General features: G+C 44.0%; 1 protein-coding gene across 1 annotated transcript; it reads right to left on the reverse strand.

The window, feature by feature from the left end:
• Window positions 1–165: 165 nt before the first annotated feature.
• EDEM2 (ER degradation enhancing alpha-mannosidase like protein 2) lies at window positions 166–27930 on the reverse strand. Its single transcript, XM_061127132.1, has 11 exons — window positions 27721–27930; window positions 27364–27474; window positions 25002–25041; window positions 22918–23023; window positions 19919–20044; window positions 17285–17496; window positions 14784–14925; window positions 12234–12358; window positions 7189–7333; window positions 3520–3641; window positions 166–725 (listed from the first exon to the last, which is right to left on the reverse strand). Exons 1-11 carry the CDS (start codon window positions 27825–27827, stop codon window positions 225–227), a joined length of 1737 nt encoding a protein of 578 aa, XP_060983115.1. The 5' UTR covers window positions 27828–27930; the 3' UTR covers window positions 166–224.

Here is a 27930-nt window from a genome sequence, read left to right on the forward strand (position 1 = left end):
GATTCAAGTATCAAGCCCTGGGGTCTTTGAAGCCGGCTAACTATATGTTCAGCTATTTCTCCAACTGTAAAAGAAAAACTAGATTTGCAATTGTTTTTAGTTGTGCACCCTACCTTTGAATGAAATCTCATGAAACAACCCAATTTGTAAAATAGAAAACCATGATCATCAAAAGCAGATTTATTGTTACAGTTTAGTTTCAAAAACAAAATATCATCCAGTGGTTATGAGGAATCTAGGAAAACCTGTCCCAGTAATGCCAGCTTGGAGGTAAAAGGCTGACTAGGGCAGCTGAGAAGTGGGCTTTGCTGTCTGGCAGGCTTCTTTTCCCTTGCCCGCTCATGGTTTTCAGGGGAGGAGAATGTTCCAGGCCCTGTTGGGGGTTCCCATGGCCCGGAGCTCATGGTTTTCTTCTGAAATCTCGACCTTTTCCGTTTGAGAGAGTAGAATTCCCTCATCAAATCTTCCACTTCCCACTGTTCCTCCTTCAGCCTCCGGCAACAGTGCAGGGCAGCGGGGTCAATGGGGTGCGCTTCTGTGTTGAAGATATAACCCCCGGCCCCCAAGACGCACTCCCCATAGGGGGTGATCACCGCATCGAAGGTGGAGCCGTTGTTGTGGATAAAGTTGGTCGGATCAAACAGCAGATAGAGGTATTTCACAGTCTCGGCCAGGAAGAAAGACTCCATGCGGTTGTCAAGCTTGTGGTCCCGCAGATCTTTGATCTGCCACGTGGAAGAGGAAAGTAAGTCAGATTAGCATCAGAGCAGGAGAAAGGGTCAGGGGACCCCGTCAGGCCTTCCTGCCACTAGGCGGCTATGGGTCTTTGAGCAAATCACTTAACGTCATCTCTCACCAAGCTTATCACAATTTTCAACTGGACTTCCTTCTTCCATTCTTACCCTAAAGGATTTGTTTTAGTTGCTAAGTTGTATCCTACTCTTTGTGACCCCATGGACTGTAGCCTGCCAGGCTCCTCTGTCCATGATATTTCCCAGGCAAGAATACCGGAGTGCCATTTCCTTCTCCAGGGGATCTTCCCAACTCATGGATTGAACCTGTATCTCCTGCTTGGCAGGCGGATTCTTTACCACTGAACCACCTGGGAAACGCTATGCTCAAGGATATTTTTATCTTAAGTCTTACCTGTCACTCCTCTGTGGAAAAGCCTCTGTTAACATCCCATTTCCTGCCAACTAAAATCAAAGTCCTCATCATGGCCTAACAGGTGTTTGCTGATCAGGCTCCTGCTCCCTTGCTGACCTCATCTTTTTCCTGCTCTCTCTGTAGCTCTCGTAGGTCCAGCCACTCAGCTTTTCTATTCTGTGAACAAGCTCATGCCCGGCCTGGTTCTTTTCAGTGGTGTTCTTGAAGCCTGGAGCCATCTTCCTTCAGATATCTTCCCCCTCCTTCACTTCCTGCAGGTCTCTGTTCAAATGCTGCCTCATCAGAATGGTCTTTCTTGGTCCCCCTACATGATACAACAATATCCTAGCCCTTTATCCTAACCTTTTGTGACTCCAAACGTTGATCTAATGTTTATGTCTCTTAATGATGTAAAAATGTAGCATCATTTACTTATTGGACATTAAGATGGTTATCAAGTTTTTTGCTCTTGTACACAACTGATTAGGAGTCTTTACAAAGAAAAATTCTTACTTAGTTTATAGTTGGGGATGAGTAGGTTTACTTGCTACAAACATTTAGTTTCTAAAATAAATATTTATTTTAGAATTAGCAATACATTTTCTTAAACAAAACTAGTTCTCAGTAGACATCTATTTTATATCCAAAAAATGTGACTAAAATATGGACTTGATGTACCAGGAATTATTATTCTTTTGTCCTATTTGCCAAAGGCCAAGGAGTCAGATGCCTATTCCCATCATTCACCTTGGCAGGGCTCCAAAAGACTTCACTTCCATGGAAATAAATCAAAGAGTTCTAAGGCTCCACTGAGCTCATCCACTTTGGCTTTTCACAAAATATAACATACTAGAAATTAAAGCACATCGTTGCTTTATATTTCTCCTACACATACAGGTCTTTCCTTTAAAAATATGCATCTATGTTTTACTCATAGAATATAATCACATTACAACTTTTTGAAAAGGAAGAGTTTTTTTTATTTGTTTTTAATTCCATACCCTAAAAAGCCTCTGTAGGCTTTTTGGTGAATTTCCTTCCAGACTGTTTGCTTCCACATCTTGTTTTTACATGTCTGTAACCACTGTTTATTTCTATCTTGCCTGCTTGGGTCCTCTAAGGATGTGATATGGCTCTCCTCCTTGACTCTTTCAATCCATTCTCCAGAGGGGCCAGAGTGATCTTTCTAAAATACAGCATGTCACTGCTCTGTTGTAAATCCTACCAAGGCTTCTTGTTCCCAGCAGAATGAAATCCCAGCTCTTCCTCATGGCTAATACAAAGCTCTATGTGATCTAGCCCCTGCCTACTTCTGGGGATGTATCTTCTCCTGCTTTCCCCCTTGCTCACGCACATCTAGCCACAATGGCCTCCTTTCTGTCTCCTAGACATACATTCACTGTTTTTTCTACTGAAATGTCAGCTCAGGGGCGGTCTTTCTTCACTGCTATAATCCTCAGTCTAGCACAGCACCTGGCCTGTGAAAGACACTCAGTAAATATCTGTGAGACCAGTAGGGCCGTTTCATTAAGGATCCTTGGGTTTGCAAATAAGGCTTATTGTTGTTCTTTTTCAGTCGCTAAGTCGTATCCAACTCTTTTGCAACCCCATGGACTGTAGCCAGTCAGGCCCCTCTGTCCATGGGATTCTCCAGGCAAGAATACTGGGTTGTCATTTCCTTCTCCAGGGAATCTTCCCAGCTCAGGGATTGAACCCACATCTCCTGTTTGGCAAAGGGATTCTTTACTACTGAGCCACCAGGGAAGCCCGAAAATAAAGCTGTGTGCGTGTGTGTGTGTGCATGCGTGATTAGCTGCTCCATCATGTCCAATTCTTTGTGACCCCATGGACTGCAGGCAGCCAGACTCCTCTGTCCATGGGAACTTTTCCAGGCAAGAAGACAGGAGTGGGTTGCTATTTTCTCCTTCAAGGGATCTTCCTGACCCAGGAATCAAACCTGCATCTCCTGTGTCTTCTGCATTGCAGGTGGATTCTTTACTGCTGAGCCATCAGGCTTCCCTGAAAATAAGGCTATGGGACTGTAATTCCCTTCTAAAATCCATTTTGTAGGCCTTTTCACAAAATGTTTCACAAAACACTTCTTTGCAAAGTAGCCTATTCAGACAGCTAGAGGGTCTCTGAAGTAGGGAGAAGGCCAAGGGCATGGAGTCTAGATCCCTGGGAACGAATCCTAGCTCCACCTCTACCTGCTTTGTGACCTTTAGACAGGCTCAGCTTCTGTTCCTCAGCCTCCCTGTCTATAAAATAAAGACACTACTTACACCTTTGAGTCCTTCCAGTGTTAATATTCCAGAGGCTCTGCAGCAGCAGGGAGAGACATTTCCTAATTCTTGGGCCCATGGAAACACTTACTGTGGCAAATCCACACTCCACCTTGCTGATTTTCTCGATGGATTCCACAGCATCTCTTCCGAGTTCTAAGAGGGTGGGATCCCCCGTGGCACGGTAGAGGTACATGGCACTCTCAATGAGTTCTGCAAAGTTCAAAGTGGACCCTTCTCATCCAGTGGCTGGGCAGGGAAGGCTGGGAGCCTGCCTGGAGCAGCGCGAGACTCCTCCCCTCCTTACTGTGTCCACAGGGTCCCAGCGACAAGGAACAGGGGGCAACTCCCTTGAATTGAATCTTCAGAGCCAATCCACCCACAATCTGAGGCTTAGTGGAGACCAGCATTAAAATGGATCATGGATTCCCATCCCAAGGGAGAGACGGGCAGCCAGGTTCTGGGATGGGGAAGGGGGCAGGGGCTGCTGCCCACTTCCCAATATCTGTTCCCTCCTTCTTCCTTAATAACAGAATTGCTAACTTTACCCAGGCACAAGACTCCCTGGATTAACAACTATTCCCAGCAGGCAGGTGTGGGATTAAGGTCCCTGACACCAAAGAGTACCACATAAGGCCGGAAAATCAGAGAATAAATTAAATTTCATGTTTTTCTTTTACCACACGGTATGGCATGTGAATCTTAGTTTCCCCACCAGGGATTGAACCCAGGCCCCTTGCAGTAGAAGCGAGGAGTCTTAACCACTGGACCGCTAGGGAAGTCCCCCCAAAATAAACTTCTATTTTAATTAAGCTACTATTTTTTCTCTGCCACTTACAGCCTAACCTGATCCTAAAGCTTCAAAGAGTATGAGTCTGTCATTATAAGGCCCTTTCCAAGATGGGATGGGCAAAAAGATGAAGGTTAAGATATTCAAGAATCAACTTACAATCTAGCAAAGATGCAGCCATCAGTTCACTGTGCCCAGAACAGGGCAACAGTCTTGCCTTGTTCTACACAACTGGAATCTGACATTCAGACATGAGCCCCATCGTAAGATGAATATTAGCCAACTAGCCAACGGGAGCTGGACTAGACGGGACTATTTATCTGGAGAAAAGAAAACCCAGGACAATGTGTTTGTGCTTTCAGATATCTAGAGGGCCACTACGGAAAAGAAAGATGTGACTTCTGGGGTGGGCTGGGTGGACAGAAGCTACAGATCGACAGACTTTGCTACTTCTTCACCTGTCTTTACTCGGACAGGAAAGAACTCATCTCCTCTCCCTACACCAGCCTCTCCTCCTCATGTTCTATTTCCTGTTTCCTCCTGACTCCTGATGAGTACTTTTTTCCCTAATGATTTATTACTGCAAACTCTATTTCTGGTTTTGTTTTTTTTCTGACCGTGGCATGTGGGATCTCAGTTTCCTGACCAGGGACCGAATCTGTGCCCCCGTCATATAAACGCAGAGTCTTAACCGCTGGACCACCAGGGAAGTCCCTTGAACATTTTCATGTGTAATTCAAGGAATTAAACACATTGGCTTTTATCGAGTTTGTTTCAATAGGAATTATTATTCCATTTCATTTTGGCAGAGTTGAGAAGACATCAGAATTGTTTTATATTCAATTTCTTTTTTTTTTAAGCCATGCCACACAGCATGTGGGATCTTAGTTCCCTGACCTGGGGTCAAGCCCAGGCTTCCTGCATTGGAAGTACAGAGTCCTAACCACTGGACTGCCAAGGAAGTCCCATCTGTTTCTTATTTTGGGAGAAAATACCACTGCCAATCTCCCCAGTGTTCTCCTATTCTCCCTCCCTTTACCCCACAGGCCTGTGGACACTGACTAATCTAATTGCTCATATTCTAAGCATAGATGGGGGTACATTTACTGGTAGATGAACACACTGTGCATGTTCAGAGATGGAAAAGATGGTGCCCTCGTGGGAAGCCTCCCCTTATGCTTCTCGCGGCTGTCTGGCTCAGTGCACCCAGGGCCAAGCATCTTGTTTCTTGTTTTCTCTTCCTCACACATAGGCCTGCGTCTGCTAGTGATTGCTTTAATTTCCTGTGTATCTGGTCAACTCTCTGGAAGAGGGTGAGAGCCCAAGGTTTAGACTTGGACTTAGGTGAAGGTGTAGGCCTTCAGAGGCTTTTAGGCTAGGTTCTGTGCTCCAACACTGCTGGTCAGAAACATGCATCAGAGCATAGGCACTGGCCAACCTAATTATGGAAGAGTCCCTTATCTCCCATTTGCTATTGTTTGGGGTAGGAAGAGTGACTGGTCTAAGGCATTTCTGGATTCCCGGCTGTGGTGCCTTACTTTCCACTGAGCCTTCCTGCCAGCCTATCCTGCAAACAAAACACATTGCCTCCGTGAGTAGTAAGCCTCATGTCATTGTTGGTAACTGAACAAAGACACGAGATAACTACATGATAGGGCTATTGCACGGGGATATCAATTAGAACAGGAGTCCCCAACCTCTGGGATCTAATGCCCAACAATCTGAGGTGAAGCTGATGTAATAATAATAGAATAAAGTGCACAATAAATGTAATACACTTGAATCATCCCCACACCATCCCTCCCCCAACCTTGGTCTATGGAAAATTGTCTTCCACGAAACTGATGCACAGTGCCGAAAAGGTTGGGGCCACTGGATTAGACGACTTCTCAGGTTCCCTCTGTCTTTGAGAATGCACAAGCCTAGGTCTCACATTTAGTCCCAAACTCTGTCTTTATCCTATTTATTAGTAACATGGCATCAAAACAATCTGACCATTTTCTCTTTAAAAAAAAAAAAAAAAAAAAAAGGTATGAGAATAAATGCACGAGCAATAGTAAAAACAGCAGCCTCCAAGGAGTCAAAAATGACTAATTTGCTCATTCCAGTTGCTGTTTTATTTCCCTTCTGTTGCTTCTCCAAGATTCCTACAACAATCACTGAGAAGATTAGCAGGTCAAAGGAGGAAGGAAGAGGGGTAAAGAAGGGCAGAATGGGCAGAAGCCACTAGAAGGCCCATCCCACAGCTAAAAGGCATTCAGGTGGGAAGAGAAAAACAATGGGAACATAAGCTATTTTGGGGTAAGGGGGGTGACTGTGTGCTGACTCAGCTTCCTTCCTCTGCCCCCCTTTCCTTTCCCCTCCTTGTAATGTTTAACTTTCCTTCAGTGAATCAGAAGATCGGAGCTGGAAAAGAACGTAAGTTATCGAGTGCGTGAACCCTTCCTTCTCTACGCCTTGAGGACTGAGCTAAAAATGAGGAGGTGATGACAAGAGATGATTCACTCCTAAAGTCCATTCCTAAAGTCCCAACATTCCACAGATGCACAGTTTATCTGACCTGACCCATTGACTTAGGTTAAGATTGCCTATGCATCCGAAATCCCAGTGGCAGGAACTCAAAAGGCATCAACCAGGCTTTGTCCATCTCATTCGCTTGTCCAAGTTTGAAAAAGCATAGGATGTAATGAGGAGACCTGGGTTCCAGTCCTAGCTCCTACACCTAACAGCCTTGGGGAAGCCACTGCAACCAACCAGGCTTCCATTTCCTTCTCTGAAAATAAAAGGGATATAGAATTCCTAGCAGGAAAACCACCCAGAGTCACTGGAAGAAGCAGATGGGGGGGGGGCAGGGGTGGGGAATGGAGCTATGAGCATTTGTGAGGCATGGAACCTCATAGAGATGTTGAGGGCTTGGGGTTCGGAGAACTGGAGGCTGTGAGCTGGCCATGGGCCAGAGATGCTGCTTACCTGGCCGAAGCGGGTAGCCCTCTCGCTTCTCCACTGTATATCCCTGAGGAATGTTGTAGAATTCTGGGAGCCCCCCAAATTGCTTCCAGACGGTGTAGTAGTTGAGGAAGGTCCTCATGGCATTGTCAATGTCCCCAATGAGGCTCTGCAGGAGAGCACTGGTTGTCAGGCAAGCAGCCACGGCAGGAAACCCACATACAGAACCCCACACACACCCTCGGGGAAAAGAGAAGGCAAAGGCTTTGGAGCTCAAGACCTGCGATCAAACCCTTAGTTGGCCATTTACTCACTGTGCAACCTCAAATCAGACACTTAACTTCTCTGAGCCTCATGTACAACATGCAATTATAGTGTATATTTTATTTTGCTATAAGGGACACAGGGTGTATACAAAGTCCCTGCCCACCAGTACTTGCTCAGTCAATACTGGCTACTAATAGTTAAATAGGTAAGTCAGTCATCTGATTTAAAATTCTAATTAAAAAAAGGTTGATTATACTAAGTTTCACTCCTACCCTACACCCCAGCAAGTAATCATTTTGCATTAGTTTGTAAACATAAGCAAAGGTGTATGAGTATATATTACTTCCCCTGCATTAAATACACCTTATTCAATATACTCTTCTGCAGTTTCCTTTATTCATTTAACAATACATCTCAATTTTTCCAAGTAAGTACATCTCCCTCCTTCTATTTCTACAGTTGCATAGTATTCCACTGCTTGGAGCACAATTTATTTAGCTCCTTATTGATAGTTAGTTGACTTGCTTCCAATCTTTTGCTGTTTGCTATGATAATCACTGTTACAACAAATAACCCTGTACTTATGTCACTTCAAACATGTGAAGTGTATCTGTAAGATACATTTCCAGAATTAGGATTGCTGAGTCAGAGGATGCGGGTGCTTGTCATTTTACTAGGTGCTTCTAAGTAGCTATTCATATTAATATAAGCTCACAGGGAAGCAGCTGACCTTCCTGACATCTCCACTGGATGTCTCAGGGATAGAACAAATGACGTTTTCCAGGCTAAATTCTTGGTTCCCTCACTCTCTCACAAATTTGCCTCTCTATTCTCACCTCTCTCCCTTTTCATTAAATGGCACCACCTTCCACTGATTCCACTCTGGCTAGACAGCTGGGGGTCATCCTTGGCTCTTCCTTCTTCCCTGACCCTTACATCCATTCTATCAGCAATACCCATCAATTTGCTCTCTCTCAAACATCAAGATTTTTCCCTACTTATCTCCAGAGCCACCACTTATTCACCAGCATCTTGCACTGGGATGACCTCAAAGGCCTCCTCACTGACTGGTTCTACGACTTGTCTTCTCCAGTCTACTCTCCCCAATGCAGCCAGAGTAACTGTCTTACTCAAAGGCTTATGTTGACCAGACTCAGTATAAGGTCAAGATGCCACCATGGCCCTCAAGGCCCTGTGCGATCTGGCCACTGCTGACTTTCCATTAACTGTTCTTTCCCTTCCTTGCACTGTGGCCATCCTGCTTTTGTCTCTGATAAACACCCGACTCCTTCCTGCCTCCAAGACCTTCACACATCATGTTTCCTCTGCCTGGAACATCACCCCCACCCCTGAAGTATCAGTTCAGCATCACCACTTCTGAGAGTCCTTCTTATCTAAAGTAAGTCCCCATCTAATATTCTCTCTTTTAGCCTCTTACTTGTTTCCTTAATTGCAACTTATTGTTTTATGAATTTGTCTAGGTTTTTCTTTGTGTCTCGCTCTCTATGAACTTCGTGAAGGCACCCAAATGTCTGTTGAGAATATGAACAAATTTATTTAATTAATTAATTTATTTAATTTTTTTTTGATATCAACAAATTTAATGTCCTCCTTTCTTCATCTATGGAACATCACCTCAATGGGCTATGATCATTCTGTGTAAAATGCCCAACACATAAATCATTCTTCCATAAATATTTATCACCTCTATGTACCAAACTGTCAGCTAAATGTTAGCTATTAGTGTTATTATAAACTCACAGAGAAATAACCCCAGAAACCTTTCTCAAAGCAAGAAAAGTGCCACACACAAAGCACACAAATCCTATACAAACTGGGATGGCAAAGTGTGACATATACTCACAAAGGAATATTATTCAGCCTAAAAAAGAAGGAAATTCTGATATAGGTTACAAGCATGAAACTTGACAATATGCTAAATGAAATAAGTCAGTCACAAGAAAACAAATACCATGTGATTCCACAGATATGATACCTGGAATAGTCAACATCATAAAGATAGAAATTATAATGCTGGTTGTCAAGAGGCTTGGGAAAGACAGAATGGAGAGTTAGTGTTTAAAAGGTGTACAGTTTTAGTTTTTCAAGATGAAAAGAGTTATGGGGATGGATGGTGGTCTGCATAACAACATGAACATAAATTCCATCGAAGTGTACCGTTAAAAGGATTAAGATGGTAAATTTTATGTTGTGTGAATTTTGCCACAATTTAAAAAAAGGAAAAAAAATACAATCATTTATTTTTCTTTCATTACTAGACATTTGGATCATTTCCAGTTTTTCTTTGTCATAAACTTTGCTGCTAGAAATACCCATATATGAGTTACATCTTTCCCTGATCAATTATTTTCTTGGAAAATATGCACAGAAATAAAATCATGCAAAGTCAATAGGTGCGATCAGCTGTATGGCTGGCTGGTACAGCAGGTTTTTTAAGAGGAATGTAGTCACAAATGGTTTTAAGGAAATAGATTTCCAGATCCTCAACTTTTCTAAAATGTATCACCAACACAAAGGCAGGCTACCCATTCTGTCTCTTTCACAACTGTCCCTCTACCACTTGACAAAAGCAAGGTGCACCCACCAACAATCTCCAATCTTACTGTGGAACACTGAACACTCAACTAGGTTAAATTTAAAATATTAGTGTAATGAAAAACAAAAACAAAAAATACTAGCGTAGGTGTTAAGAAAAATGAATGACTCTAACCACTGGGTAACAAATCCTTCTGCAAATCAGATGGCTTTCAATTCTTTGCTTTCAAGAAATGGAGAGAGGAACTGGTCACGTTGTCGGCAGAGACATCATTAAAAATTATTTTTGATGACAGATCATTATGTGATTTTCTTTGAACAATATAATATTGCTACTTCTTCAGGTCAAAAATGGTTGAATGCCGGCAATTTTATACAGTTCAATCTATTAACTCAATGATTTCAAAGAACTGAATGATACTACAATTATCAAACTCCTTCCATCTCCATCTACTTATTTATGTGCTCAGGCTCCTCGGCACTTATATCTAAAAAAAGTGAAAAACAGGAATAAAATTGATGTGTAACTGTGCCCTGTTTTAGTACATTTGGGTTGCAAAAGAGTCAGAGATGACTGAGTGACTAAAACAACATATTCTTCATGCACAAATACATGAACTACTTAAAAATTTTAAAAGCCCCAAAAATCTCATTAAGAAATGAACCTCCAATTAAGTTGCTTTCAGGTTAATAATCATCAAAAATTGTAAGCTATAAATGTTGTTTTAATCATTTACATACTAATGATAACTAAACCCAGAAAAAAATAAATACTCAGAGCCTGTGGGCATGGGAAATCTTAAAACATTTAAAATTTCTACATATGAATAAATTTTGTCACAGAGACATATAATAGTGTGTCCAATAAAATGCTTTCAGCATAAAATTATAATTAGGATAAAATTCTATTGAGATAGTAGAATGGAAATATGAGTTGGAGGAGAAAAAGGAATGGTATGCCACTATTTAAATTCATAAGATTAAAAACATGCAAGGGACCCTATAATTTTTCAAAATCCTTTTAGGGGATACTCAAGTAATAAAATTTGAAGATCTTAGAAGAGCTGGACCAATATTCAATATTACCCACAAGTTCTCTCTGAGCTTCTTTCCCCATCTGTAGAATGAAAGGGTTGGCTAAAAGTATATAATGGGGAACTAGTTAAATAAATGATGTTATATCTATTCGATGGAATATACACAACTGTTTAAAAAAGTAAAATTGGTCTATGTGTATCAATAAAGAATGATCTCCAAGACAGTCAGTGAAAAATAATAAAATGCTCCTATTTATATAAAGAAAAAAGGGGCCATAAATATACACATATCTATGTATATGGATTTCTGGAAAGAGGTATAGAAAACTGGCAATAAGGGCTGGCTTGGGGAGAGAATCTGAGGGTGGGGGCTTGAGACTTATCTATCATTGTATTCCTCTTTTTGGGGGCATTTCTTTTTATGCTGAAAAAATTTACTACTATCTACATGTCTGACTCTTTGCAACCCCATGGACTGTAGCTTGCCAGGCTCCTCTGTCCATGGAATTCTCCAGGCAAGAATACTGGGGTGGGTAGCCATTCCCTTCTCCAGGGGATCTTCCCAACCCAGGGATCAAACCCAGGTCTCCTGCATTCCAGGCAGATTCTTTACCATCTGAGCCATCAGGGAAGCCCCTACATGTGATAACCTTTTTTTAACTTCTTAAGGTTAAAAAAAAGTTTATAAAAATATTTTAAATATATTTTAAAATACTTACAGCTTATAAAAATATTTTAAATATTTGAGGACACCCAGAGGGTGGATTAGCTGGGCTCTAAGATCCCTTCCCACTGCAATGCTGTCAAGACCATGTAATCGGAAAACACAATGATGGCTGCAGAGTGGCCCCAGATGCATTCACGCCCATCTTAGGCCAGCTGTCAAGAATGAGGACATGTGACAGAAATGTCCGATGGAGAAATGGTCACTGCCAATGGCTATGACCGCCCAACCCAGAAAAGACACTGTGTACTTTAAATTGTACATTTCACAGCCAACTAGGAGTTCAGTTCCTGACACCCGAAAGCTCCCCCTGAAAAACTCAGTGTGGCAGAACTTTTAAATCTGTCTGACTCACTCTAAGCTTCTCTTCCCCACCCAATCCACCCCTCCAATAAAACATACTCAAGCGCTTTTGATTACACATCAGAATGAGCTTGCTTTGCCCATTCCATAGAAAAAGGACCACTCTCTCTGATTGCTCCTACCTGCAGACCAGGCCAGTATGCCTCCAGAGATTGGAAGACTGGCATGGACACAGTCCCCTTGTACATCTGCACCCACAGGTACCAGTCATCAAAGCGGGTGTAATTCCGAATGGCTTTGTTATATTCTGCAGAAGAAGTAAGACAATGGACATATCAATGATGAGGGACACATAAGGCAGGCTTTGGCAACTGAGGGATGGATTTAAACATTTGAAAGACCCTTGGATGACCCAGCCTCAAAGTAGACAAGGAATGCAAGGAGACAGATGAAGGAGCACAGACTCTGCAGTTGAACTTCCAGGTTCAAATTTCAGCTCCAGCTCTGCTACTTGCTAGCTGTGACCCTGGGGTGAGTTTTCCCCCTCTTAAGCTTCAGTTTTTGGTTTTTAATTTAATTAAAAATATTTTTATTGGAGTACAGTTGATTTACAATGTTGTGTTAGTTTCAGGTATACCATTAAGTCAACAGTTATGCTGCTGTTGTTCAGTTGCTAAGCTGTCTGACTCTGTGATTCCATAACTGCAGCATGCCAGGCCCCCATGACCTTTACTATCTTCTGGAGTTTGCTCAAATTCATGGCCATGCTATCTAACCATCTCATCTTCTGCCACCCTCTTCTCCTTTTGCCTTCAATCTTTCCCAGCATCAAGGTTTTTTCCAGTGAGTTGGCTCTTCACATCAGGTGACCAAAGTATTGGAGCTTCAGCTTCAATCCTTCCAATAAATATTCAGGTTTGATTTCCTTTAGGATTGACTGATTTGATCTCCTTGTGGTCCAAAGGACTCTCAACAGTCTTCTCCAACACCACAATTCAAAGGCACTGATTCTCCGGCACTCAACCTTCTTTACACTCCAACTCTCACATCTGTACATGACTACTGGAAAAACTATAGCTTTGACTATGTGGACCTTCGTCAGCAAAGTGATATCTTTGCTTTTTAATACCCTGTCTAGGTTTGTCATAGCTTTCCTTACAAGGGGCAAGCATCTTTTCATTTCATGGCTGCAGTCACCATCCGTAGTGATTTTGGAGCCCAAGAAAATAAAATCTGTCATATATACATATATCCACTCTTTTCCAGATTTAAGCCTCAGTCTTATTATCTATAAAGTGATGGAAGTAATGTTATACATCTCATGGGATTATGCAGTCATTTGTTCACTCAACAGTATTTACTGAGCACCTCTAGGTCCCTGGGTTGGGAAGATCCCCTGGAGAAGGAAATGGCAACCCACTCCAGTATTCTTGCCTGGAAAATCTCATGGACAGCAGAGCCTGGCGGGCTAGTCCATGGGGTCGCAAGAGTTGGACACAATTTAGGGATTAAACCACCTAGGTTCCAGATATCTAGGGAGTGGCAAACAAATCAAAGTTCAACCCTGAGGGAGCTTGCATTTCAGTGGCAACACCCCCTAGAGTGTAAATCCATGAGAATTAGGACTTTGTTTTGTTGACTGCAGGATCGCACGAAGATAGTACATAATAAATATGCAAAATAAACATTATCTGGGACTTCCCTGGTGGTCCAGTGGTTAAGAATCTGCCTTGCAATGCAGGAGACAGACGTTTGATCACTGGTCAGGGAACTAAGATCCCACATGTCACAGAGCAACTAGGCCTGCACGCCACAACTAGAGAGTCCATGCATCTCAATCAAAGATCCCTCATGATGCAACAAAGATCCTGCAGGCTGAAACTAAGACCCAATGTGGTCAAATAAATAAATATATTTCTTAAAAAGCAGATATCTGAAATAAAAACAAAACATTATCTGAAAGATTCAAGTACCAAAAACACATCCAAATAAATAAGACAATCTCAGTGTTGCAAGGTTTAAAAGAAATAGTCCATGCTCAGTACTTGGCACTGCAGTTGACACATCAATGGTACCCAACAAATATTTGCTGAATAAATGAATGGTAGCCATAATTATTACTAGGTGCCCAATAATTCCTCAGTATCATTATTACTAGTGTCGTGTCTAAGGGACTGGAGGGTAAAATGTTTCTACTCAACAGACATTCATCTGCTAGCTACTTCCTGCAAAGCACTGTGGGAAGTACACAGATGAATAAGGCCTGGATGTTGCACTCAGTTGGTGGAGCTGTAACTTGTGATGACAGCCGATGGCAAAAAAAGATGCTGAAGGTCCTAAATTCTGAGGAAGCATCAAGCTATTTCCTGGGCAAAATGACATTTAAGCTGAGCCGTAAAGGGTGAACAGAATTTGAACACATAATGGCAGGAAAAAAAGGCATTCAAGGCAAAGGAAACACTGTGTGTGCAATGGCCAGGAAATGAAAAAAAAAAAATCCAGGGCCACCTACAGGAAGGCAGCATGGTTCAGCTGGGCTCTCGCAGGATAGCATGAAGAGGTGTTAGGGGCCTCAAGTGGGCAGTGTAAGTCCATGGTAGTTTTGATGCAGACTCTGGTACTCAGAACTAATTGTGTAGGCAGGCACTTGGGAGCAATTGAAAGTTTATAAATAAACGATATTTCAACAGGGGAAACCAAGAGGAAAAACCCCCCTTCCCCGCCCTCTTTACCTAGGAACATGGCCATGAGCTTTTTATCCTGAAGCAGGATGGCTCCTTTCACCAGGTACTCAAAGTAGGAGTCCACGCCAGCCCCGATGCCCGCATCCTGCGCCACCCATTTGCCAGTGAGCACGTCGATGTGGTTGCCAACCTAGGAGGAAGACACGTGGTCTCAAAGGAGGGCCCAAGACGAGCAAGGAGATGCATCCCCCGGCTGCCTGGTGAGATGCAAGGTAGGCACCCCAGCACCTCTTGGGAGACATGGAGGTTCTTGGGGTACAGGGTTGGGGAGCAAGGTTGGATCACAGCCAGCTCTCCTGTGTATCTGTACAATGGAGACGCATCTCATGTACATTTAGGAGGACTTAATTATACAAAACTGGTCAAAAACTGAAAAAAGAACTAGACTTGGAGTGTTCATGCCAAGAACATGTTCACGCCTAGAATGTATTCACGCCTAGTGTCTAGAGTGAGTGTGAGCTGGGATGTGAGAACGTGCTGTTCCCACAATCTGTCTCAGACTTCTCAGCCTGAGAAACTGCATGCGGTTCCAGTGTCTAAAGACACAAGGCACACTCTACATTTCCGTTAATCAATCTGGGCAGGACATTCAAGAAACAGAGCAGTTGCTTGTAAGGAGAGGAACTGGGTAACTAAGGTACTTTCTTGTATTCTTTGACTTGTGAACCACTTAAACATAAATTTTAGGGACTTCCTTAATGGTCCAGTGGCTAAGACTCTGTGCTCTCAATGCAGGAGGCCCAGGTTCGGTCCCTGGTCAGGGAACTAGATCCCGCGTGCTGCAACTTAAGATTCCCCATGCTGCAATGAAGGTCGACGATCCCATGTGAGGCCAAGTAAGACCTGGCACAGCCATGTAAAACAGAAATACACTTTGAAGATTTAAATGAAGAGATATGTTGTCCACATAACTGCAACCCCGATGGATGCTGAGAGCTTCACCTGGTATTCAAAGAAACAGCTAACTGTCCTGTTAGTTTGGGCAGATCCACAGTAAGGAAGGCAGGAAGTAGTTGATTTGGAAAGTGAGTTCCTGGAAACTCTGGTAGAGGAGAGGGAGAGTGAGGCAGGACAGGGAGGCAGCCCAGGAAAGGTGTACCAGCAGGCAAGTTACCACCATAACTGGAGCTCCATCCTGCTGGGCAACTTTGGGACTCAGTATAGAGCACAAGCCCCAGCCCTCAGGTGGGATGGGGAAGTGAGGTGTTTACCCACAAAGTCCCATCAGTATCAGTCACTGATGGAGAACTGCTCCAGGGGAGAATTAAGCTTTGGCCCTCTTAGCCAAGGACAAGCAAAGCAGGATCCAGGTACCAGAAAAAGGCCTGTAGGCAAAGAGACTTAGGTGATAGCAGCTGGAAGACAGGCCAGTGTGCACAGAAATGGTAAAGGGCTGAGGGGGTGTGGGCAGGCCAGCCATGGAGTCCACCATGGTTCCAGGGATGGAGAAAAGACTGCCTGTGTTGGACTCACTAAAGGAGTTACTCGAGGTCCCCAGAGTGGCACCCTCTTAAGGAAATGTTAAGGATTCCTCACACAACTTTCACTTTCAAGCTGACTTAGAACCAGAATTTGTATAAACATGCCCCCACCTGAATCTTTTTCAGACAACACCATCTTTATCAGTCATAATGCCTCAGTGAGCAGATATAAGTATGTCACCATCACTACTGAAGCAATTGTGGATCAGAAAGGGTGAGTGACTTGGCCAGGGTCACACAGTTTCAACAGAGTAAAGCCAGAACTCAGTCTCAATTCTGACTAAATCCAGAGCTATTTCCTGGACAGCTCTGGCTCAGTTACTGTTAGTTTCACTGGATGATTCAGTTTAGGAACTGCAATCGACCTCAGAGATGACTGGTCACATTTTTCATAGGTTAGTAGGTGTGGAGAGGAAAGGGAAGACCTGGTATCAAATAAGTTTATGAAACATTGTGTTAAGCAAAATTAAACAGATGAATTTATCAGAGGTTTTCATAACCTTTAACCTGTTTGTGTTCATTATGATTCTTCAGAAAAAGGATATTATTTATAACATTCCCCAAACTTAATTGACCAGGAATCTTTTTTTTCATGGAATAGCCATTCAGTGTCTCATATATTTTCTGGTTCTAGGAAACATAGTTTCACAAAAATATGTAAAAATGAGGGCCAGACAGGCTGATTATCTAAGGTCACTAAGTGAGTCGGGGCATGAAGCATGCAACCCACTCCCTGGAAATCAGAGAAGCTCAAGGAGTCAGAGTTCGTCACACCCCCCCTTCCTGGTAAAAGATGTGCTGTCATGCTCTCCTCCTCTCTGTGCCAAAGCAGGAACTGGCAGTCTCATCTACTTTCCGTGTCATGAGCCTAAGTCTTGGCCCACTCCTGAGGTCACCCTTCGTTTCCTTCAGCTGAACTGCAATTTGTTGCTCAGAGCCCCGAGCCACGTAAGCATGGGCCAAGGTGGCCAACTTGACCTGGCTGGGAAGGGTGGCAGCAGGACCTACCAGCCCAATGTCAGACCGGCTCTCCCAGAGGCGCATCAGGGCCACTCTGGCCACGTCTTCAAACACGGGGTCACCGGTGAGGCTGCTGAGGGTGGCAAATTCCACGATGAAGGTCCCGATGCCTGCCGTACAGGTGACAGGAGTCTCTCCCGGGTTCACGCCGTGAAGCAGGTTCACCGTGCCATACGGCATGCCAGTGGGGGTCTGAAAGGCTGAACGATCACAAAATTAAGACCCCAGACAGGAGTAGGGAGGTGGGGATGGTTGGACACAGGTCTAAAGCCTGAGGCTTTGGCCAGTGCTTCCCTCTTGTCCCCTAGGTCCGCAGTCCACAACCTTTTTGGCACCAGGGACCGATCTTGTGGAAGACAGTTTTTCTACAGACTGGGACAGGGGGATGTTCCAGGCAGTAATGCAAGTGATGGGGACTGATGGGAAGTGGCAGATGAAGCTTCACTCGCTTGCCCACCACTCACCTCCTGCTGAGTGGCCCGGTTTCTATCAGCTTGCACACCAGTACTGGTCAGCAGCCGGGGGCTTGGGGACCCCTGCCCTAGGTGATCTGCTAGAGACTGAGCCAGAGAAGGATAAATGTCACAAATGGAGACCTCAATGGCCACTTAACCCAGATGCTGCCAAACACCGCTCCCCATGCCTCGGGCTCTTGCCTGTGGTGCAGTGGGGAACAGCAGGCTGTGCTCTGGGTTGGCACGCTCCACGCATGCTCACTGTAGCTAGAGGAGCTCTACTTTTACTTATTTTATACTGTGTCTTCAGAGGCCAGGCAGGTAACTTAGTGTGAAGCAGGTGGGGCTTAAGCCATAGGCAGTGGTGGGGCTGTTGGCACCACAAGGAAGCCATTCATCTACTTTTTAAAACACCATTCTGACAAATGAACCGTATCTGCAGCAGACTCTAAACAGTCCCAGAGGAGCCAGTTCGGGATTCCTGCTTGAGTCTTGGGGCTATTTTTTTTCTTAATTTTTTTAAATTGGTATATAGGTGCTTTGCAATGTTGTGTTAGCTTCTACTGTACAATAATGTGAATCAGCTATATGTATACATACATCCCTTCCCTCTTGGGTTTCCCTCCCACCTCCCCCCACCCCACCCCTCCAGGTCATCACAGAGCCCTGAGCTGAGCTCCCTGTTCTATACAGCAGCTTAGCATTGACACAGATACACCATCATGTGTAAAATAGATAGCTAGTGGCTATGTTACTTTTTCTTTTTTAAAGGATATAAACCACAGACCTGCTGATTATAGTCCAATCCTCAATTCACAGGTAGGAAAAGACATGTTTGCAAAGAAGTGACGCAAAAGTCACACAGCGAGCCAAATGGAGCTAAGATGGGAATGACTGCCACGTTCCCCCTCCCTTCTCCCTCCCCACAGGCCCAGTGTCCTGCCCACCCCACCCCAGTGCTTTCCAACTCAAGGCAAGGATCTAGACAGCAAGCCAGAGGCAGAGACTTCCTCTCCAGGCTGAAAGGTCAACCAACCCCAGAGCAGCCTGTGCGTCACCAAACTGTGAACAAAGCTGTCAAAACTTCCAAGAACCACAAGGCCCAGCAACTTTACTGTAGGAGGAGAAACTTGCTATCTGGCATACATGAATGGAAAAGCAAGGAGGATTCAAGTCACCATCAAGAAGGCCCCAAAGAGATAGCTCAGAGAAGTCAGGCAGTCTTAAAAAGAGAGGAGGGTGACTAAATCCTGTTTCTCAACCTGAATGGTAGAGACATGGGTGCCAACTTCAGCATGCACTGTGCAATATGTATATTTCTCAATTAAAAAAAAAATTAATGCAAAAGAAAAGGGAGCAAGCAGGCAGAGTTTCTTCCAAGGATAAGTCACATAGGTCATGAAGGCTGTCAGACAGCGAGCCTGAACTGGGTTCGCTCATTCTCCTCAGCTCGTCCCCAAGGATCAGAGGCAAGTCCTGGGTGAAGGGGAGAAGTGACATGGCCAAGAGGCTGGTGGAAAGCACAGCGTGACGTGTTTGGGTGTGAACAGCACTCAGAGCCTCCACCACACCCTGAAGAGAACACAGCGTCCAGTTGATGCTGCTGAGCCCAGCTGCTGCCCCAGCAGACAAACACCGCGGCTTGGCCCACAGCCCCGGGCGAGGCTCAGCTACAAAACAAGCCCCTCTCACGTCTCAGTGGTGTTTGAGGTTCCCCAAGAACTTTCTCCATTCTGATCTCATTTTACGTCTCCCCAGGGGGAGGCAGGAATTATGCCTGTCATCTGATAGATGGGGAAACTGAACCAAGGAGAGTATATGGGTCAAGAGACTGGCTGGAGAGCCGAATCTAGAATCTGGGGTTGCAAACACTCAGACCTGGAATCCTTTCATCCCAGCAGTGTGTGGGCCTAGGAGGGGGCAACAGCACTCACTTAAATAAGGTTAAGAGCCTTGCAGCCGCCAGGCTCCCTGCCCACAGTCATGAGGTCAGCTTATCCATCCTAGTCTAGCCCTCCAAATGCCCAGACTCCCCTGATTTCCACGGTGGGCGCTGAAAGGCTGAAATACCAAGTGTCCGGTATAATAATTCAGCCACTCTCTTCTCCAGCAAGAGCAGCAGGACCTCCTGAACTTCCTCTCTGATCTGTCTCGACATGGGTCTTACCTGGGAGGAGTTTCCGGGCTGCCTCCTCTGCCATCCTCAGGAGAGGCCCTGAGCAGGGCCATCCGGCCTCCACTTCCACCCCAGCCTTCTTTGATAGCAGGTGAGCCGACAGAAGTCCTCCTACCACTATAGATGGCACAAAAAGCAAGTGTCAGACTCCCAAGGACCAGTCTTTCCCTTGTGCAAATTAAACCCAACACTCTGTTTGGTGGTTCACTGGGAAGTGGGTAGAACTACTGAGGGAAAGAAGAGTCCATAATACCCACATTGGTATAGTGTTAAGGTCACCAAGTCTTTTTTCCTCTTGGTAGGTCACAAAAACAATGACTATCACTTTTAGTCCCTAGGGTATATCAAACAGGACTTCCCAGGTGGCGCTCGTGCTAAGGAACCTGCCTGCCAGTGCAGGAGACATAAGAGATGCAGGTTCAATCCCTGGGTTGGGAAGGTTCCCTGGAGGAGGGCATGGCAACCCACTCCAGTATTCTTGCCTGGAGAACCCCATGGACAGAGGAGCCTGGCAGGCTGCAGTCCATAGGGTCGCACAGAGTCGGGCACAACTGAAGCACCTTAGCATGCACGCACGTGCACCAAACACCAGGTATCTTGTGCCCTCTTCAGACAAAGACACTGAGGTTCGGAGGGGCAAAGCGACTCGCCCAGAGTCGCCCATCTAGCAGGTGGTAGGCCCAGGTCTGCCTGACTCCAAAGCCCACGCTCACTGTATTTGGTTACTGTCTCCCAATCACCAGGAGAAGAAGAGAAAGATACTTATTACCTTCATTTTATTCATTTCTCTATTTCAATTTATTAAACAATATTTAGGACTTATAAAAAAAGACCTAAAGCTTACATATCTGGAAATATGGCTGAACTGGTGACCTTGGGCTTCAGTTTCCGCCCTTCAAAGGCCAAACAAAGGCAGTGAGATAAAGACGTTTTCATACTAAGAAAAGCTGAGAAAGAACACACCTGCACTAAAGGACATTCAAAAGGAAATTTTTCAGATAAAAGGAAAGGGACCACTGATGTAAGGTCTGTGATACAAGAAGGAAAGATGGTTCCAAAGTGGCAAATAGCAGTAACTCTAAACCTTCAATTCTATAGAACAACAATAATATATGGACGGCTTAAAACAAATAATTAAAATATATAACTAAGGCATACAGGTACAGATAATCCTCAGAGCCAGGTTTTATATTATTCAAGAGGAGAATAAAGATCTTCATTAGTTTTAGACTATGTTTGTTAAATTTTCCAAGAAAACTAATAAGCTAGATATAGTGCATAATTTCTAGATTAGTATAGAAAAATGGGATGAGGGGGAAAACAAAGCAACCTACAGAAGGCATAAAAAAGAAAGGGACTTCCCCAGCGGTCCAGTGGTTAGGACTCCATGCTTCCATTGCATGGGGTATGGGCAGGTTCAGTCCTGGTCGGGGGAACTAAGACCTCATATGCCACATGGCATGGCCAAAAAAATAAAATTGAAAAGAAAAAGAGAAAGAGTAGAGAGAAAAATGGGACAAATAGCACAAAGTAATACCATAGAAATGAATGCAAATATATCAGTAGTTGCAGTAAATGTAAATGGATTGAATGCTTCAGTCAGAAGAAAAGATTGTTAGAATGGATAAACATACTATGTAAATTACAAAAGACAGCTAATCATAAAATACAACAAGATAGAAAATAAAAGAGAAGAAAAAGACATACTGGGCAAATGTCAACCAAAAGAAGGCTGATACAATTACATGTATATCAGAAACAGAGACATAAGGACAACCTTAACTTATAAGATGACAATCTGGACTCAGCAGTTCTGGGACACAGCATTGAGCATGGCCTCAAACGCAGGTCTGATCCCTACACCAGGATTTTATACCATGCTGTCCCTCTGCTCCATAGTCTTTTTTTAATTAAAAAAATTATATATCTGTAATACAAATTTCATTGCACATAACATATAAAATAAAGATGAGCAAAATAAGGAGGAAAAAATATAACTGTATCATCCAGAGGTGCTGGCTGTTAAGCCACCAATGGTCTAGAAGCTCACTGAAAAGAAGGGTTGTACTACTTTCATAAGAATCATTGGATCAAAATTCACTGAAATGTGTAAATCTGTGCATTTCAGTATATGTAAATGTACCTCAACAAAAGGAATCAATCATTTTAAAAAAAAAGATTCATTGGAAGCTGCTAAAAATACTGATTCTAGGACCCAACCCAAATATTCCAATTCATTAGATTTAGAGTGGAGTCTAGACAGCTGAACTTTTAAAAAGGTCCCAGGTGCTTCTGATTGGCAGCCAGGTTTGGAAACTAATACCCAAGACTCACACTATGTAATACAGCAAGTAGTAAAAACATGCCACTATTTAAATTTGCATTCATTAAAATTAAATAAAATTAAAAATTCAGTTCTACAGCTGCAGTAAACACATTTCCCCTGGAGATGGAGGCAAACCATTCCAGTATTCTTGCCTGGAAAATCCCATGGATGGAGGAGCCTGGTGGGCTACAGTCCATAGAGTCACAAGAGTTGGACACAACTGAGCGACTTCACTTTCCCTTCCAAACATGTTTCAGGTGTGACTACTGGACTGGACAACAGAGATATAAAACATTTCCATCATCAGTACAGTTCTATGGGATAGTGCTTCTTAGGCAAATAAGCTATGAGAAGGCAAGGATTACATCTTTCTTGCTCTTGGCTGAAAGCCTAGTACCAAGTATATGTTAAATATGTGAGTAATCCTGGCATGTTTCTCTTCAGTCTTTTCTCTGTCCCCTGCTCACTTTCATGTCTAAAACTGATGAGGGATCCTGAGACCTCCCTACCCCACCCCCCAGGAGGGAAGAGCTCTGTCGATCTGTTTTGAGTCAAGTGCCCTGGCAAGGCTGGCCCTTAAGATCCTATTTACCACCTCCTGGTTTATACAGAGACCAAAACTCCAGTCTCCTTTCTTCCAAGGACCCTCGAAGGCACCCCTCACCTCGGATGTTGGTTTCAAACACAGAGGCGTTCACGTCAATATCAAAGTCCACATTGTCCTGGAGCACTTCAACCACTCTTTGGAATTCTGAGACATTCCCCAAAATCTGTAGGAAAGAGAGACCTGATAGTGAGGCTCCCAGGCTTATAGGCACTGGAGATGCTAGATCAGTCTAGGATCTTCTGCTGGTGTGACTCTCACTTTTTCAACTTAAGACCTACAGTTTCTGTTCTAGAACTGCTGGGAACAATTCAAAACACTGAGAGCTGGAAATCACACAGACCCAGTATTGAGACATTAGTAAATTCTTTGGTTCCAATTTAAGAATCCTATGTACTCATTTAAATGAAACCAATATAAAGACTGTAGACCACATAAGGAAATCTTAGTTTGACATTTTCAGTGGATATCTGTTGTTTTTAACCTTGTCACATTCATCCTGGTGGAAAATACTGCAGGTTGGTTGACCCAACACTGATTCCCAATCTTCTTTATACTTGTAGCTTCCAGCCATAGAAGCTAGAAATCCACATACTTGTTTCTCCGCCTCATTTGCTACTAGAGGTGCTTGTGTTATCCAGTCAATTCTGAGCGTTGTAGTCTACTAAGGGCACTTCTCAGAAATGGCCTAATAAAAAGAGATAAGACACCACTAGCATGGCTTTACTCTTTTCCTTTCTACTTTGAAAGCAGACTTGATTTCTGGAGCTGTGGCAGCCATCTCAGACCATGAGGTACTAAGCATGCAAATGAAAGTCAATATACTAATGATGGCAGAATGGAAGGATACCAAGAGCACGGGTTTATGATGACACAATTAAGCAGCTGACCCAATGCTAGAAATTATTAATACCTTCAGATTTACTTTTACTTGAGAAAATTAAACCCTTTTTGTTTAAACTGTCAGTCAAACGCAATCCCGATACTTTTTATTCTGATACGACTGCTCCAATTTTCCCCTGAGGAATCACCCTTCTTCCACAGTCACTCTTATAATTTGAAGAAGCTGATTCCATTCCTTCAGCTGCAAGAATGGGCACTTCACCTACACCAGCCAGCATACTAAATCTCTTGGCCAACTGATTAGTTCAGGGATAGATGTGTAACCCAAGCCAGATCATTGAGACTCAATCATTGCAATTAATGAAAAATAACATTCTTTCCACACACAGGTTACTAAATGAGTGGGATGTGAGTCTGGGGTTACCATTGGTTACCCTGTCAGCTTAAGGAAAGCCTGAGAATACAGCCAGCAAAGAAGGCAGAAATAAGAGACTGAAAAAGATTCCTACTGACATTCTTTATATTGTCCGGAACCAGCTGAGTCGGAGGCCAGTCTTTACCTGGATTTTTTAGCTATGTGACTCAGTAAATTTCCTTCCTGTCTAATAAATCTATCACTTGCAACCCAAACAATCCTACCTCAGCATTTAAAGCCCTCTATGATTTAGACTTAATCTATCCTCTGTGTCTCTCATTGTTCATCTAGCCTCGTCTCATCCACTTCAGTAGAACTGTATCTACTGTTCCTCGATTTTCTAATCTCAGACATGCTGTTCCCTCTACCAGAAATCACACCCTGTGTCTTCCCATTTACAAATCCAACTTACCCTCAATTGTCTACATGTTACCTTCTCTAGAAAGTCTTTGATTCCCCCAGCTGAAATATCTCTTCTTCCTTCAAAAGACTCCAGTTAAATTTATCCCCACAACTCTGAGGCATCTATTTCTTTCCATGTGATGAGAATCTTTGCACAGGCAGGAGCCTCACTCATTCCTACACTCCCCGAGAGGGCTCAGCACAGTGCATGAAGCAATTACTCAAAAAATATTTGTTAAATGATTGCATGAATCTTTCTCCACATTGTAGCCAGTGATCTTCTCAAAACAGAAATCTAATTTCCTACCCTCATCTCGAAAAATGCCAGTGGCTTTCCACTTCCCTCAAATTAAAGATCAAAATGAAAGATGAAACTCAAAGGCCCAGGTGAAGAATTCACTTTTCACCCACAGCCAAGCTGCCAAAAGAAGGATATTGGTTATGCAATGTTGGGGAGAAAAAGGAATAGATGAGGGACACTTACCAGCAAGGTGTCCAGAGCATCAATCAGAGTCAGAGAAAAACTGTAAAAGGACAAAAATATCAGCTGCTTAGTAACAAAATCAAACACCATATATTAAGGCCTCAGATCAGATACCCCAGAAACTAATAAGTGAGGCACAGCAATGCCTCTGCCAGTCCCACTTGCTGTCACAACAGAGATGCCATAGTGAAAATCGCCAGGAACCTCTAACCCTTTTAAGGCACTTGGGAGGTGGGCAGATGCAGCTGACTGTAGTTAAACATCGCCTATATTCTCTGGCATTCTGCTCCACCACAGGGAGGCAGTATAAGATTGCCGCTCATAGCACAGGCCTCCCACATCCATGACTATCTCACAGTGCACAGAACTGCAGGCTTGAGAATACTTATGGCAGTATTGTTTTTAGAACAGCAAAAAGCTAGAAATAACCCAAATGTACACCAGTTGAAGAGTGAGTAACCAAATTGTAATATATTCAAATAATGCAAAACTATGAGGTTGTCAAAAAGATTATCAAGAGTTCTATGGGCTAATGTGAAAATATTCAAATTATCTAGTTCAATGAAAAAGACAGGCTACAGAATAGGTAGTGTCATATGTTCTAACTGCATTTTCAAAAACAGACATATATACAGAAAGCAGATTAGCCGTTTTTTGGGCCAGTGGTGGTGGAGGGATTAACTATAAAAGGCCACAAGGGATCTTTTTAGGGTGACAGAAATGGTTCTCTATCCTGACTATGATGGTGGTTGCTACACACTTAGTGGGTGCATTTCATGTAAGTTACACCTTTAAAAAGTTAATTTAAAAAGATACATATATACATATATCTATCAGTTCAGTTCAGTTCAGTGGCTCAGTTGTGTCCGACTCTGCGACCCCACAAATCGCAGCACGCCAGGCCTCCCTGTCCATCACCAACTCCCGGAGTTTACTCAAACTCATGTCCATCAAGTCGGTGATGCCATCCAGCCATCTCATCCTCTGTCGTCCCCTTCTCCTCCTGCCCCCAATCCCTCCCAGCATCAGGGTCTTTTCCAATGAGTCAGCTCTTCTCATGAGGTGGCCAAAGTATTGGAGTTTCAGCTTCAGAATCAGTCCTTCCAATGAACACCCAGGACTGATCTCCTTTAGGATGGACTGGTTGGATCTCCTATAGGATGGTATAAATAAAAAATATTTCTGGAAGGACCCACAAGAAAGTTAACAGTGATTGGAGTTCTAGCATATGGGAGATATTTATTTTATTACATAACATTGTACTGATTAAATTTTCCATTCTTGTGCATTATTTTTTTTTTAATCTAAAAAACAACACAACAAATTTTGGGGCTTCCCTCATAGCTCAGTTGGTAAAGAATCCACCTGCAATGCAGGAGACCCCGGTTCGATTCCTGGGTGGGGAAGATCCCTTGGAGAAGGGAAAGGCTAATACTGGAATACTCCAGTATTCTGGCCTGGAGAATTCCATGGACTGTATAGTATAGCCCATGGGGTCCCAAAGAGCTGGACACAACTGATTGACTTTCACTTTCACTTTAATTTCTCCAGTTCTTAGCATACTCATTTGTAAAATGGAGATTAACAGCACTTAATGCCTAGGGATGTTAATTACATGAGATGAGGCAAGGAAAATGCTTAGCACAGTGTTTCATCAATGTCAGTTTCAGCTAAATGCAATGATTCTTCACTCACTCAACAAGGACCAAGACAGAGGATTCCATGTCAGAGATTTTTTTTTTCATAGATTTTTATTCTATTGGAAGTGAGAAATACAAACTAGCAGATAAGTGAAAATGACAGTATCAGAGTGAGAAGTGCTATAAAGAAGATAAAAAAGTGTTTGTGAGACTGACTAGTAGGTGATGGGTATTTAAGGGAACTGACACTAAGGTGACAGTTTGAGCTGAAATCTCAAGAAGCAGTCAGGGATGTGAGGATAAAGAGGAAGTGCATTTCAGTTACACTTAGCAAGGCTCTGAAGTTTCACCTTTGGGAGAGTTCACTTACAACATGAAGGGGCTGGCTCTTCTGACTTCCTGAAGCCCTCCCACACATCCGACGGCTCCAGGGATTTGCCCAAGTCCCAACAGCTGGTGCCTGTTACTGCTGTGGCCAGAGCCCAGAGATCCAGCCCACTAGGATAACCCAGCCTTTTCCCACCTTGTGATCCAAATTTCCAGGAGGCGGGGTGGATCCCGGTGGCGTGAGCCTGAATTGAAGGCAATGCGACCCCACCCCGGCTAGGAGCCTTTCCTGGAACCCCGTGAGGAGACCATGAAGCCACCAGTCCCAGCAGACCCGCCGCCGAGGACCAGAACGCTCGGCCCAGGCCTCCCCCTTGCCCCTCCCCTCGCACTACCTGCCCCAGGTGTCGTGCCCGTCACAGGTGAGAGGTCGCAGCTCGTCGTAGGGAAAGGCATTCTCCAGGTAGCTGTCGTAGGCGTGGTAGAACATGGCTTTGACTCGCTCCCTGTGCAGGGTACGAGAAATAAGGCAGAGGGTCACCAAATGAAACCAGGCAGGGGAAAAGGACAGGAAACAGGGCGGAAAGTGGGAATTATCACCTGATTTCTGCCAGGAGCCCAGTAGCTGGGTCCCAGCAGGTCAGGATGGGGGTCCCGGGATGGAGGGAACAGGGAAGGGACCAAGTCTGGGCTTCCCATTCCCCAACTATGGAAGGGCAGGGAGCTTGACCCCCCCCCGCCCTCCACCTCACCTGTAGTGGGCGGGGTCGGGTGCGGTGCCATCAGGGCCGGGTGCACCATGGTGCAGGGGCAGCAGCGCACACAGGAGGCCAAGCGGGACGAGCAGCCGGAAAAGCATAGAGCTCGTATCCGGTCAGCGACGCCGCTGCAGCAGCAGCCGCCAGCACCCGCTCATCCTGCGAGCCTCAGCGTGTTCTTCCGGGAGTTTGCTGCACTACGCC

The sequence above is a fragment of the Dama dama genome, chromosome 23 (genome assembly GCF_033118175.1).
Source record: "Dama dama isolate Ldn47 chromosome 23, ASM3311817v1, whole genome shotgun sequence".
NCBI classification, from domain to species: Eukaryota; Metazoa; Chordata; class Mammalia; order Artiodactyla; family Cervidae; genus Dama; species Dama dama.

Coding starts and splice junctions, on each gene's coding strand:
- EDEM2 (XM_061127132.1), bottom strand. CDS start 27,827: ATGCTTTTCCGGCTGCTCGTCCCGCTTGGCCTCCTGTGTGCGCTGCTG. Junction 25,042..27,363: donor GGGCACGACACCTGGGGCAG/GTAGTGCGAGGG, acceptor GTCCTTTTACAG/TTTTTCTCTGACTCTGATTG. Junction 20,045..22,917: donor GTTTGAAACCAACATCCGAG/GTGAGGGGTGCC, acceptor TGCCATCTATAG/TGGTAGGAGGACTTCTGTCG.